Raw genomic sequence first — 13799 nt, forward strand, 5'->3', positions numbered from 1 at the left:
CCGGTGCCGGTAGCGGGTGGACTTCCCTGGGTTGACGGCGGCGATGATGGCCCCGTGGGCGGTAGCGGGTCCAAGTCACCGGTGACGAGCTGCCAGCAGCGCCTTGATGACCAGCACTTGGATAAGAAGCAGGCTGTCTGAAGACGTGATGTGTGTTAGGCTCTCTTAAGAATGATTCACGGTTGATGGGACTGCAACGCAGACTGTATTTCATGGGGGACTCACGATTAACGAAGCATTAATTAATTCATCGGCTCTCGACGGGTCACAGGACGACTCGGGCTGGGAAACCATTTTCATTGTACACTAATGACATCTTGGGGATCTTCTAAGCAAGCAGTTCACGAACCTGTTGCAGGCATACTCCAAGTATAAGAAGGTTTAAGCAGATGAAAATTTGAGCAGCATTCCCGAATTACGAGATTATGGTCAAAGTGCCCAAGTCAACCCGATGCGAAAAGTAATCGTTTTGTATCTATATCAAAAAACCAAGGGAAAAAAAACTTTTTAAGGCCACGATTGTTAAAACAACACCAGGTTTAGTGACATGTGTATAATTTCAGTGAATTGAGGAAAAAGTTTTGGAGTGTTTTTAGACAAAAAAGTGGCATGTCCGAGGCCCAGATGGAGCTCGTTGAACTCGCAAGCAAGGCAGGTATTCTTTTTCGATACGGTACACCTTTTGACAGTAACTTCATGGGGGTCTTGGGGGTTTTGATCAAGATGAGGGTGGTCTTCGAGAACTGGATGCGTTTCTGTTGGAATAAACTACCATATCCACCTGTCTAGTGCGGCACGGAGCCAGCGCCGGGGTTGTGGAGCCCAAGGCAAGATACGGGGACTTGGAAACAAGCCCCTTTGGTCTCTCAGGTACTCAGCTGCTTGTATTTTTTTCCTTTCTTACAAACGAAAGTCTGATTTCATTAGGGGCAGTATGCCACAATCATCCAGGGTAGGCGTGGGTATATGAAAAACCGTAGAAAAACAAATGAAATATTAACACAGGCAGTGACAAATAATAAAAAATAAAATCCCCCTCAGACCCCCAGTCCACCAGCCTTCAGATGACAACAGCAGCAGACTCGTCTGCATCAGATTAAATCATGGCACCTCCTTCATTCACCACATATTTACTAAAACACCCTCTCATCATCGTCCATTCTCTCCCCACCAAGGCCGTCGCCCCTATCGTACCCCATCTCCCGCATGTTGGCGGCGTACTCGCGCTGCTTCCTCGCGGCGCCCCAGGCCTCGAAGTGGTCCGCGTACTCGGGCGGCGGCGACCACTTCTTGATGAGCCCGCGCCGCGCCAGCCTCCTACGGTACCGCCGCCGCTCCTCCCACGTCATGAGGCGTTCGTCCTTTTTGCGGATGCCGCTGCCGCCAGGTTCACCGCCGCCAAAGGCCAAGTCCATGACCATGTCCTTGGCGTCGTCCACCAGGTCGCCAATCTCCTCGGTCAGGCGCTCAAAGAGGACCCGGCCGCGGCCGCCCGTCGTCCACTGGTCCACCTTGACGGGCAGTGCGTAGCCCGGGAATGGGTCGGATGGAGTCCACGAGCAGTCCTGGCCTGGAGAACACGACGTGGGCCGGCAGTAGGCGCTGCAGGTCGCTGTTTCCAGGCACGCCCAGGCGAGGATTATGATAAGCAGGCTGCCGAGCCACGAGGGACCGCCGCCTCGACGCCAGAACCATGATGTTATGTATCGCGACGTAGCCTTGACGCCTTGGACGACAGGGTCGCCACCCTTGCCCGATTTTGCCGCTGATGTCTTTGACGAACCTAACTTGCTTTGCGACTGCTCGAGGGCTTTCAGTCGATCCAGGATGGCTTGTTGGGAGGCCGCGTCTCTCGGATTAGCTTCGGCCGCCTTGATGAGCCGCTCTATTCCCTTTCTGGAGTCTTGCACCTCCCGCAGGGCCCGGTGAACGCCCCTACCAAGGTTATCAAGTTCTTCATTTTCTTCCTTTTCTTCGACCTTGGGCTTCTGTGTTACAGCCGTGTGTTTATCCTTGTCCTGTTTTTCTTCACGTTTTTTCTGCTCCGCCACTGCTTCGTCGTTCGTATCTCTTAGGTCTTTCATCAGCTCATCCAAGTCTTCGATGGTATCAAAGTCTATCTCTATCGTATCGTCGTCTGTCTGCCACTTCTTCTTGATCTGTTCGAGATCTTCACTTGCACTGGGAAGCTTCATCGAGTTTTTCAGGGGCGACAGCGCGCGAGGCAGCGACCTTGAGCGCCGCCTGCTGCGGCTACCGCTGCTGCCCGCAGAGATAGAGCTTGAGCGCCCGATAGTTGCGTTATCGCCATCGCTCCTAGCCTTCACCTCTATCAAGGACCGCGGGCGCTTGAATACCGAGGCACCTTCAACAACTGATCCCTTAGACCGATTCCTCACTGCGAAGTCCTCGACTTTGACAGTGGCTGGCGTCTCAACGTACCCTCCCGGTGGCTTGGGCGTTGGCATCGATTGGGGGTCTGGCCTTTTGGCTCGGGGCGTTTCCTCGACGTCGTTCATGATATCAGGCTCCGAGGGAGCGGCTGATGCGCCTCGTTCAGACTGACCATCCTCTCTAGGTTCGAACAGGTTCTTCTCCGAGGTGATGCGGTCCGTTGGGTCAAATGTGGCGCTGGACCGTTTTGAAGATGCACCTGATGCTGGCTTGCTTGGTGGGTCCATTTCGGCAGAGTCCTTATCTTCATCGAATGCAGACCCAGAGTTTCGTGCCAGATCACCTGTTTCCTTTTGATGAGGATTTGAAGAGGATTTGTAGTTTGTAGCTGAAGTAGGCATCGTGTTTTCTTGTTGATTGTCGATGTTTCTGTGCGACTCCTTGCCTTTGTTCTGCCCCTGTTTGCTACCATCCAGTAGTTCGGCTGGTTTCTCCTGTGAGGGGCTGGAGCTGGCTGCACGAGCCAGCCTTTTAAGAAGGTCGTGCGAGTCTTTTCGGTAGTGTGATGTTGGTTTTGGCTGAAGAATGCCCTTTTCTGTCTCCTCGGTATCAAAATCCGCAACCTTTCTATGACCTATGCTCTTGCGACGATCGCTTCGATATACAATAACTGGCGTGTCTGGAATGGCCTCGCCTTCATCCTCTCGTACGACCTCCACATTCTTGGCCTGATCTGGAACCTCCTCATCGACGTCAAAGTTCGACTTGGCGTAAGCCTCGGGTGAAAGTGAGCGTGAAGCCGAGTTGCGCCTCCTGATGTCGTCGAGCCTTTCCTTAGCCAAGCTCTTCTTTGATAGCGACGCCATCTCCTTGATGCGCAGTTCTTCTAGTTTGTGGTTCGTTCTGTGGATTAAGGGTTTAGTAGCGACAGGTTCCGCTTCCTTGGCCATGATCTCTTGATCCTCCCGAGGAGACTCTGGCTCATCATGCTCATAATTCTCCAGCATCGCCTCGTTCTCGCGCCTTCTGATCTCGTCGATCCTTGTATTGCTTCTAACCATTGGCTGGAATGACTTCAGATTTTGGAGTCCGAGTCGTGTGTCTGGTATAACCTTGACGGGAGGGCTGTCGGAGACTTGCAAATCGCCGGCCGTAAAATCTGCTTCTGCGCCCCAAGCAAAGCTCTTCTCAGGGGAACGGTTGATTGGTGCCGTTTCTATCGAGGGAATCGGCACATTGGCATCGTGGACTGGAGTGTCTGTTGGTTCGGGAGACATCAGCCTCCTCTTGAAGTTCGGATCCAGCTGGCCCTTGACTCCCCAGCTTCCAAACCTCCTGCCATCCAGACTGCTTGTGCTGGCCTTGCGCGACAGCTCCCTACCTGCCGTGCCAACAGGCTTTACCGCATCGCCATCCCTGGTCTTGGAGAACAAACCCCCTCCGCCACCGAGACTTATCCGATCCCTGTCAGTGTTGTACTGCGTGGGCTGGCGGAGCCTAGACGGAGGTCGCCCATCGGGACTGCTCCCACCCGACACCTGTGATTCGTCGTCACGTATGGCACCTCCGCTGCCGGTAGACTGCCTGGAGCTCGGCCTGCGGTTGAGGTTCAAGGGTATCTTGCTGAAGTGTCCTTTAAAATCCCTCGAGCGGATCCCGTCGAGGTGTTCACGGGGCGCCGGGCTAGGGGAGCCCCGGGCGGACGACTCCTCGCTCTCGCTGAGGTCCAAGGGGCTACGACGCATGGCCTCGTGCAGCGACATATACTGGCCGTTGCTCATGACGTTGGCGTGATCAGGTCTCTCTTGCTGCGCCGAAGATCCGGGTCGTGGGAGCTGCGAGCGTCGGAACGATGGTGACGGGTTGCGGTTGATGGTAGAGGATGGGTACGGGCCAGGACTCGGGGTCGGAATAGCCGAGCGGCGGCGGGCAGCGCCGTTGAATTGGCTGTTGTCGTCATGTTGTCGCTCGAAGGATGGTTGCCGTCGGATATCGAGGTGCTTCTTAGCAGAGAGTGACTTGCCGCCTACAAAGGTAGGTAGACTTGATCGGCCATTGAGGGCCGGTCGGTTGTTGCCGTTCTCCATGACGTGTGGCGTCGCTGTCGCTGTCGCTGTCGTCGTCGTCAATGTCCTCTGGTGTACTGAGCCGGAGAATAACTGTCGATCTCGGTCAAAGCTAACAGAGTGGATACTGATGGGTAGGTAGCAGTCAAGGACACGATGCGATCATGGTGAAGCGGGCATTGTTCGGAACGCAGCACTTGAAGCGACTACATGTATGCAAAGGGTAATGATGCAATCATCTGAATTAGTTTGCGTGGTTACTCGAGACGAAAGGGGTCGGGATGTAGGTTTGGCGGTGTGTTGGCATTGTTTTCTTTTTTTTTTTTTTTGTCCTTGTCCTTGTCCCGCCCAAATAAAAGAATCGCGTACTATTCACAAGTTCACTTCTCCATCACCTTCCCCGACGCGACTAGGGTAACCTTTTCTGACAGGGGTCCGAGTGCTTGGCGTCTGTCAACTGGTCCGGAACCGTCAATATTAGATGTATGGTGGGGCCGAGCAATTGAAGTGTTGATCGATTGAGCCCCACCTCCACTCTGGCAACCCACTAAAACCCATTCCAACAGGGAGCAAAGGGAAGACAAAGGTCAAAGCATCCACGACCAAAGTTGCTTTCGCTCTTTCAGCTGAGAAAAAGGGGGCGATATTTAAAATGCCAGCAGTATGTGTAAGCTATCATAGGTAGGCAGTCAAAACAGGAGATGATGGAATCAAGTGATCCGCGGCATTGACTAAACCTGCAAGGCCCAATCTCGAGTAAGTGACAGGAGCAATCTGTATCGTATTTGGCGTACTCTGCCTGTAAGCCTTCACTTTCTCGTATCCTTACCCCCGGAAGACGCAGTGTAAACAAACCAGGACAATCCCGAGATCTTACCTGTCTTTGATTTTTTGTCAATTAGTCATGCAGGATTTCGCTGTAACGGTACTATTGGAAATTTGAAGGTCTTCAATCGCCCGAAAATTTGTATCAGTCAAATGAAATTGACTGAACAGTTGACTGAGCAGCACAAAGTATAGAAGATTATTGCAAAAAGCGAAAGAAAGCGAAAGCAACTTGAACCAGTCACGAGAGTTGAAAATGTCGTAAAAAGCTTGATCTCCATATGAGAAAGGCACTATTCCTTGTTGAAGGTGACCGCTGTGGGGTTGTTCTAAAAGTCAAAAGAAAATGAAGAAAAAAAGAAGCTTCACAAAGCTAGGTTTTCTTCAATCAACCACACAAATCCGTAGAAAAGAAGCGAAGAAACGCCTCTAAAGATGTTTTGGCATGAACGACAGTGTCAATCGCCTTGATTGATGGGATCGTGGCGGCGCCCTAGTTTTTATCAGTGGTTCGCCAAGCCAATTACCAGCTCGTGCCTGCTGTTGCGTTCCTGTTCCCTCCCGCCGGAGGTTCTTCCCGTACCTGCGCACACGTGCTCTCAACCCTTCAAGGTCGATTAGGTTCAATCAGCCGCTTCTTCGGCAATTGGAGCACCTCCGCGCAGCAACTTCTAAGATCAGAGGCTGTGCCTAGAGAATGGCCCAGATTCGTACTTATCGAGTACACTCAGGTGCCAAAAGGCTCCGCGGAAATACCGAACGTTGACAGAAATCCTGACAGCGGGAATGGCGCGTTAAGTATTCCGCCGCCTTATCTCTACTTAGCAGGGATAGTGGGTCCTTCTGTATCTCGCATCACCCGTTTCCAGGTCCCTTCTCTATCTTGGACTAATTATCTTACTCTCCGATTCACGCTGGTCTCTCTCTCTCTCTGCCCGCAAGATAAGGCTCGTTCGGTCCAATGTCATCCTTGTATTGCCCTGCATCCAAATCTTTTTCACCAGCCACATTTTAAAGTGAGGCTGAGCTGAAAAGATAAGGACCGAACCATCTGCCATTCACATGGCAGCGAGCAGAGAGAGATGCATGAAGCTTAGCAGACACTCCGCGGCGGTAGCAAGTGCAAGCAATCAGGGTCAATCTGATCTTGATGACGGTCCTCAATCTCTCGATACGGTTCGCGTCGTTGCCGTCATATCAAATCTGGGCTCCAAATGCCGATGCTTGGCATCTCCGTTGTGGCATCACCTCAGCTGTTCCAATGGCATCACTATATTCATTTATTTGTCCTCATGTATGTCAAGCCAAGCCAGGGGTTCAGTGGCAACTCAAGCTCACCATCGGGTTTATTGATAGACAGGCCTATGCTTGCTTGCCTAAGTGAACCACCGTGATTTACTATTCTAGACTCTTGAAAACCCGTTAGCAACCGGCTTTCAACACCGACTGCAACTACCGGATCGTTCCTTGCACGACGCCTCCTCGATCTTCGGAGGTGATCCTGAATTTACCCCATGGGGATGCTATCTAATCGCATAAGTGTCCGTATGCTGAGATGATTTATTCTGACCTGGATTGTCATACTTTTAACCTACCTAGTCAAAGCGGACCCTGCCATCTTTGTTATCAGTGGCCAAGCCCCCATCCTACCGCTGTAGAGGCGTTCTGGGAGCGGCATTGCCCCCCAGCCAAGCGCCCATCCTTATCAGCCCACCCAATTTTTCATCCCACTCTTGTGGCACCAAGTCGGCTTGATCCGGGGTCGCTAGACCCATCCATCCCGGCTCGTCTCTGTCCAGGCTGGTAAGGCCCTATCGGTTTCCACTATGACAAGTCGTTCACATACGGATTCACATGGGGGTTAAGTCCCGTTAACGGCCATGTTCTGCATCTTCTGCAAGGGGTGAGTGTAGCAGCGGCTGGGGTAGAGAATTGTCCATTGAGCTGATGATAAGGTTGTGTTTTGGGCAGCTATGTGGTATAGAAGCATAAGGACCTTGAGCTAAGGTGAACTCTCGACAAGGTACCTACGGCAGGTATCCAGAAACAACTTGTATAACATAAGGCCGTCACCCATCAAAAAAAAAAAAAGATCGACATGGCATGAATATATTTAGTGCCATTCCAATTTCCATCTGATCAAACTTTCCCATACAGACTCATCAGTCTGATACCCCAGAGGTTGTTCACGTATTCAACTGTACAACACCGACTCTGTTTCACAATGGGTATCAACGTTAAGTTTTCCGACCTATACCGGGCACCTGAGGTCAATCCGATCACCAGGAAAGCCCGGTCGATACCTGCCCTCAATGTAGTCAACATGTATGGTCGGGTGTTTTTCTTCTCATGGTTTGGCTTCATGATAGCCTTCTGGGCCTGGTACACATTTCCACCTCTTGTAAGTGAGAGATGCATTCGAACCCTCAAAACAGGGATATACGACGCTCAACAGCTCGACACTAACATCAGCCCTCATCGTCTCATAGTTGACTGTCACTATACGAAAAGACCTTAACCTCACCGCTGCCGAAGTCGCCAACTCCAACATCGTCTCCCTGGTCGCAACCCTCTTCGTCCGCATGGTTGCAGGCCCACTATGTGATCTATGGGGATCCCGAGTTGTTTTTGGTGGCGTCCTCCTGGTCGGTGCTATCCCTCTGGGCCTCGCCCCTCTCATCCAGAACGCCACGGGTCTCTACGTGAGCCGCTTCTTCATTGGCATTTTGGGCGGCGCCTTTGTTCCCTGCCAGGTCTGGTCGACTGGATTCTTCGACAAGAACGTCGTTGGCACCGCCAACGCGCTGACCGGTGGCTTTGGCAATGCCGGTGGTGGCATCACCTACTTCATCATGCCGGCCGTCTTTGACAGCTTCGTGCACAGGATGGGCTACACTCCCGGCCAGGCCTGGAGGCTGACTTTTATCGTGCCATTGGTCATGATCATCGTCACTGGCGTCAGCCTGTTACTTCTGTGCCCCGACACGCCCACGGGCAAGTGGAGCGAGAGGCATATGCACGCGCAGCAGATCGTGAACCAGGCCGACAACATCACCGACGACGCCACCAACCAAGACAAGATCGTCGATGTTCCCGGATCCATCACCGACAAGGGCCCGAACACTTCAAACTCTTCGGAGGGTAACAGCTTTGTGGAAGAGAAGGAGAAGACAAAGAAGGAAAAGGATGAGCAGGTTGGTCAGCTATTAGATGCAGAGGCTGGGCGGGTCATCAAGAACGACGCCGCGGTCCAGAACACCGACACCATCGCCAAGCCGACGTTTGCCGAATCCCTCCGCGTGATGGCGTCGCCACAGACGCTAGTGCACGTCTTGACTTACTTCTGCTCCTTTGGCGGCGAGCTGGCCGTCAACGCGATCCTGTCGTCCTACTACCTCAAAAACTTCCCCGAGCTGGGCCAGACGGGCGCGAGCAACTACGCCGCCATCTTTGGCTTCCTCAACTTCATCACGCGGCCGCTGGGCGGCGTCGTCTCGGACCTGCTGTACAACGCCGCCGGCAGTGGGCCGCGGGGTCTGTGGCTCAAGAAGGGCTGGATCCACATCTGCGGCGTCGCCACGGGGGCGCTGCTCATCCTCATCGGCCAGCTCAACCCGCACCACCAGCCGACCATGCTCGGGCTCGTCATCTTCATGGCCTTCTTCCACGAGGCCGGCAACGGTGCAAACTTTGCCCTGATCCCGCACGTCCACCCGCACGCCAACGGCCTCGTCTCGGGCATCACGGGCGCCGGAGGGAACCTGGGAGGCGTGGTGTTTGCCGTCGTGTTCAGGTTCGTCGGCGGCGGCACCGGCTACGCTACCGGATTCTGGATCATTGGCATCGTGCACATCGCCATCAACGTCGCGACCTCGTGGATCAAGCCGCTGCCTAAGGGGCAGATTGGGGGTTACTGAGTGAAAAAGACCGGGGTTGGGTTTTGAGTCGTTTTTTTTTTTTTTTTAATAAATATATTGGGGGGGCCAGTATTGTTGGGATGCGTTTATGAGCGTATCCTTTTATGTTTTATTTTCTTTTTCTTCTCCTTATAATGTTAGACATACCCTGGCTTTGGTTTCAAAACAAAAACAACAGGACGGGTTTTGGTAGACCCGGATAGGCGTCCATAGTGAACCAAGAATACGAAAAGATAATGGGGTTTCCTGAACATGGATCGATCATTGAATGGCTTTTACCTTGGTGTACATTATGTCGTTATTTCTCCCTCAATATCAGCACAGCTGCGAGCAACTTGGGACTTTCTTAAGGAAGGGAGACAGAACGTGAGGATTTCTGCGAATATCAGCAAATTCTTCATTGTAGAAACGCCCAGGTACTTATGGCCGCCATTCACGTCATCTCCAAGCCAAGTAAAACTTGTACGAAGACTGAAAAAAAAAGCCACTTTTGGTTGACCGAACCACTTTAAAGTCATCACAATTATTTCCGAATTTCTAAAGTCGTTCCATCCCTTGTGTTTGGTTGACGATCCTTTTTTTTTTTTTTTTTTTTAGACTTTGATCCCACAAGCTCTTCCGTTGCCAAGTCCGTGTGAGGATTTCTTATCTTGGGACGGCAAAACCTCCCGGATCTCAAGTGTTTTAGAATGAACATGATCATGACGAACAAAAAAAAACCCCGAAGCAATCTCATCCACACGCTAAGGTGACGCCCCAAGCCACCCCAACAGCTGAAGCTGAGAGTGTGAGGCGCGCCGGCGCGTCAAACCGCATCGCCGTTTGGCGTTTGCGCGTGATAACATCATGCACCTAGACTAGTTTAAGAAAAGTTGAGTTGCACAATCTTGTGGGCTGCGCTTCGAAGAGCCTGTGATATCATTCATGCCACATTCACTCATATAGGTTGATATGCTCCGGGCAGTTGTATGCCCTAACACGAGAAAATTACCAAAAAGAGAAGAAAAGAAAGAAGCAACTGGTGGCAGCCATGTAGAAGCAAAGAAGTGCCTGGCTAGCGGTTAGCTTAGTTCCTTTTCCAGGGATTGGTAATATAGAGGCCGGGGGCAAAAAGTCTTATAACGCGAGAAACATGCAAAAGTAATTAAGAAACAAATCAGCCGCACGACACAAGCGCGCTGCCATAAATGCACCCACGGACCAAGGGGTCTAGCCCAGGTCTTGGGGCGTTTTTCTTTTTTTTTTTCGGTTCACGAAACCAGCAGTAGCAGACCTCCCTGCTCAAACTGGCGAACGGCGTCCCTTTTTTGGGGGTTTGTAACATGACTCTTTTTGGAAAAGCTGTTATAGCTTGAATGGGCATATTATCGGTTTTCTTTTCTCGTTGCTTGACCCCCATGCAACACATCTCGGCTTGAGAAGCAAGATCATGACGAACGAGCCAAGATTTTGCGGTGCTTTCCTTCTTTTTTTTTTTTTCTTTTCCTCCTTCGGATCTCTACCTACATTGTGGTCTAGACTGGTGGCAGATGAAACTTAACAATTTTGATGAGAAGCAAACATCGTGAAGATCTGCATCGAAACATACGGACAATTTTTTTGGTGATTCGCGAGGGGTTGGGAATGAGCGGTACGGTACGGTGCGGGATGGAGAAGGGTCGAAGGGCCATGAGCAAAAATAAAAAAAAGGTAGTAAAAATAAAGAAGGCTAAACAATACGGCAATGGTGAGAAGCAAGGGATGATCATCATAGGCGTTCCTCGTTTCCTTTTTGCATGTACTCCGTACATTCCCATCACATTTGATCATCCGACAAGAGCAACACGAGAGAAAAAGCAGCCCGGACCTCCGCGAGAAAATCACGCAGCAACACTTGAGTCCTAGAAACAGAAACCTCCCTTGTCTCGATTACCAGGCTGAAGAGCTCACTGACATGAACAAAAAAAAAAAAAAAAAAAAAAAAACAAGCCATTGATGCCTCACAGGGCGACGAATGGGTGCTCGTTGAAACAACCAATTAATACCAGAGCGTAACATAACAGCCCGCGCATCAACCCCTTGCGCTCCAATGAGAGAGATCCTAGACAAAAAAAAGAATTGGACTGGCAGGCACGGACTTGAAGTGAGACAATTGAGTTGAACGCTAGAGAAGCATTGTAAACAAGAACAACAAGAATGAATTGTCAGGTGATAATTGCCAAGATTATAAGAGAGGACAGACGCAAGGGACCGACCGGTAAACGCCGAGCTGAAAAAAAAAAGGTTGACGGCTACTACCCAACGCCGGGTTTTGGGGGTCCATGTAAATTCTGTGGGGGATCGACTAACATATGCGCTTCTTCCCTAATTGGTGTCCAACCCCCAGTAAGCATCAAAAAGAAGCAAAATGAAAGCAGGTACCAACCACCAAAGCCATCAAAGCTTGCTCATGGATTGCCAAGCGCCAGAATTTTCCTAGCAAGATGGATTTGTGAGTAGAAAAGTTTGACTTGCCGTTTTGGAGGCTGTTGTCTAAGCATGATACGAAATGAAAAAGAAATAGAATGACAGGGCGCGCAAAAAGCTAGTTCATGCATGTAATTAAAAGCGCAGTCCGAATGTGAAAGCTCGAGGCACTTTTTTTTAAAGATTTGTCTTGGGGGTGAGAAGCAGATGGTCAATTGAACGTAAATACTAGAATGGTTAGACAGTAAATGCGCCCAAAGGAGTAGAAGTGAAAAATGTAATCCATAGACGCGATATTATCTATCCCATTTGTACCTTTCGCGAATGTGAAATAAAAAAAACCTGACCCGGAATTTTTCTGTATACAGGTTACCTCCCTCCGATATTTCCCAAGACCATGCAAATCAAAAAATGACAAAAACATTAATTTCCTTTTTCATGATTTGATTTACAGACCAAGAACAGCCATGAAGACACCGCCAACCAGAGCAGCCGAGCTGAAGCCAATGGCAGCGGCGGCACCGGTGGCCTGAGGAGACGAAGGGGTGGTCGTGCGGGTGGACTGGGCAACGCCCTGTGTGGCGGTCTGGGTCAGAGTGGTGGCGACGCCGGGAGCGCTGGACTTGGTGGCGGTAATGGAGGCGTTGGAAGAGATGGTGGTGCTGTTGACCTTGATCGTGGTCGAGGCAGGTGTGGTGGTGGTGGACGAGGCAGAGGTGGTGGTAGACGAGGTAGCAGACGAAGTGCTGTTGGTCGTCGACTTATCGGTAGAGGCCTTGATGGTGAAGGGGTTCGACCACTGGAAGACGCTGGTGTCCGAAGCCAGGACGATCTTGAGGCCGTAGGCTTTCTGGTCTCCGAGCGAGGAGGCGACGTTCCAGGTGTACTTGCCCAGGGTAGAGTCGATGCCAGCTGTAGGTTTGGTCAGTATGTATATCTTTGCATGTCGATATCAGAGCAGGTTACTGAAACTTACTGGCAACGGTGCCAATCTCCTGGAGGGTGGCGTGAGTCTCGCCTCCGGTCAGGACAAAGTTGACCGGACCGTCCTGGCCACCGGACTGCCACTCAAGAGTGTAGGGCTTGCCAGCGGGAATGACCTCATTGCTGGCGGGCTTGACTAGGGGGTGGAAGCCGGGAGTCTGGGCAACGACCGAGCCAGCGAGGGCGAGGATGGCGGCAAGAGAGTACTGCATTGTTGCTGATGTTATGTTCTTTGTGAAAAGATATTCTGCAACGGGAATGTCGACGAAAGGTATTAAAAAGATATTCTAACAAAAGAACAGTCAGTAAGGAATGAAAGGAAGACGAAAGTGAAATCGTCAAGTCGTTATCACCAAGTGATGTAGATGAGGAAAAGGTGTGATGATGAAACGTGGACCGGGAACTTACCACGAGGCGGGAAGAGAGCGACTATTAAAAGGAGTGACTGGCTCAGGCTGAATAGCACTGGTAGAGAATGACGATAGTTGGAAGGATTGACTGTAAGAAGGTTGAAAAAGAAAGAGGAAAGAGGAGAGGAAGATCAGATGATAGACAGGAAGTGTCAGCAAAAAAAGGAACCGGAAGGAGTTCCAGTTTCCAGTTCCAGCCGCGTTGGATGTTGCTGCGCCTCATGGGTACTGGGGGGGTGAACGGTAGGGGTTATGCCTGACATGGTAGTGGACTCACTCCCTTTTAGGCTGGGTGGGGTTCCCGGGTCTGTGGTTCCCCACTTGAGTGAGATCCAGGGGTTCCTTTTAGGTCAGACAGGCAGATGCGAATGGAGCATGAGGAAAAAAACCCTTTGACTGTGAGGGAAGGGCTTTCGCTGTGATTCCCAGTTGGTCGGGCTCACCCCCCCACAGAGTAAGAAAAAAACGGGCCTAAGGATATTAGTGAATGGGTGGGCTGAAATTAGGCCTCCCAAAGTAAAATTAAGCGACCCCCTGATTCGTCCCAAGTTAAAAAAATACAGACCTCTTGCGGGGGCTTGAGGTTCGCTCATTACGTTACGCCGTATGTCGGTGACGAGCCGCGTGAAAGGCCAATTAAAGCCTCGAATCTTTGACGTGTGTGCAGCTACTACGCAAGTATTGCGGTGTTAGAACTAGTAGGCTATCTAATACACAGCTGAGATTTGTGTAATTGAAATTGATATATAGGTTGAGAT

The 13799-nt window shown here is 51.0% G+C and overlaps 3 protein-coding genes across 3 annotated transcripts; 1 reads left to right on the forward strand and 2 right to left on the reverse strand.

The window, feature by feature from the left end:
* Nucleotides 1-1133: 1133 nt before the first annotated feature.
* Nucleotides 1134-4481, reverse strand: PgNI_02949 (uncharacterized protein; the record flags this gene model as incomplete). Its single annotated transcript, XM_031123006.1, has 1 exon — nucleotides 1134-4481. One exon carries the CDS (start codon nucleotides 4479-4481, stop codon nucleotides 1134-1136), a length of 3348 nt encoding a protein of 1115 aa, XP_030984000.1.
* A 2937-nt stretch (nucleotides 4482-7418) lies between these two features.
* On the forward strand, nucleotides 7419-9544 carry PgNI_02950 (uncharacterized protein). The gene is made up of 2 exons (XM_031123007.1): nucleotides 7419-7686; nucleotides 7775-9544. The coding sequence occupies exons 1-2, from the start codon at nucleotides 7510-7512 to the stop codon at nucleotides 9200-9202; spliced, it is 1605 nt and encodes a 534-aa protein (XP_030985297.1). The 5' UTR covers nucleotides 7419-7509; the 3' UTR covers nucleotides 9203-9544.
* A 2270-nt stretch (nucleotides 9545-11814) lies between these two features.
* PgNI_02951 (uncharacterized protein) lies at nucleotides 11815-13416 on the reverse strand. Its single transcript, XM_031123008.1, has 3 exons — nucleotides 13040-13416; nucleotides 12624-12918; nucleotides 11815-12559 (listed from the first exon to the last, which is right to left on the reverse strand). The coding sequence occupies exons 2-3, from the start codon at nucleotides 12841-12843 to the stop codon at nucleotides 12096-12098; spliced, it is 684 nt and encodes a 227-aa protein (XP_030985296.1). The 5' UTR covers nucleotides 12844-12918; nucleotides 13040-13416; the 3' UTR covers nucleotides 11815-12095.
* Nucleotides 13417-13799: the final 383 nt, after the last annotated feature.

This window comes from Pyricularia grisea (genome assembly GCF_004355905.1).
Source record: "Pyricularia grisea strain NI907 chromosome Unknown Pyricularia_grisea_NI907_Scaffold_2, whole genome shotgun sequence".
NCBI lineage: Eukaryota > Fungi > Ascomycota > Sordariomycetes > Magnaporthales > Pyriculariaceae > Pyricularia > Pyricularia grisea.

Bases quoted from the DNA above. Each gene is read 5' to 3' on its own strand.
- PgNI_02950 (XM_031123007.1), top strand. From the start codon at position 7,510: ATGGGTATCAACGTTAAGTTTTCCGACCTATACCGGGCACCTGAGGTC. The intron at 7,687-7,774 runs GTAAGTGAGAGA...ATCGTCTCATAG, and splicing joins GGTACACATTTCCACCTCTT to TTGACTGTCACTATACGAAA.
- PgNI_02951 (XM_031123008.1), bottom strand. From the start codon at position 12,843: ATGCAGTACTCTCTTGCCGCCATCCTCGCCCTCGCTGGCTCGGTCGTT. The intron at 12,560-12,623 runs GTAAGTTTCAGT...CCAAACCTACAG, and splicing joins GGAGATTGGCACCGTTGCCA to CTGGCATCGACTCTACCCTG.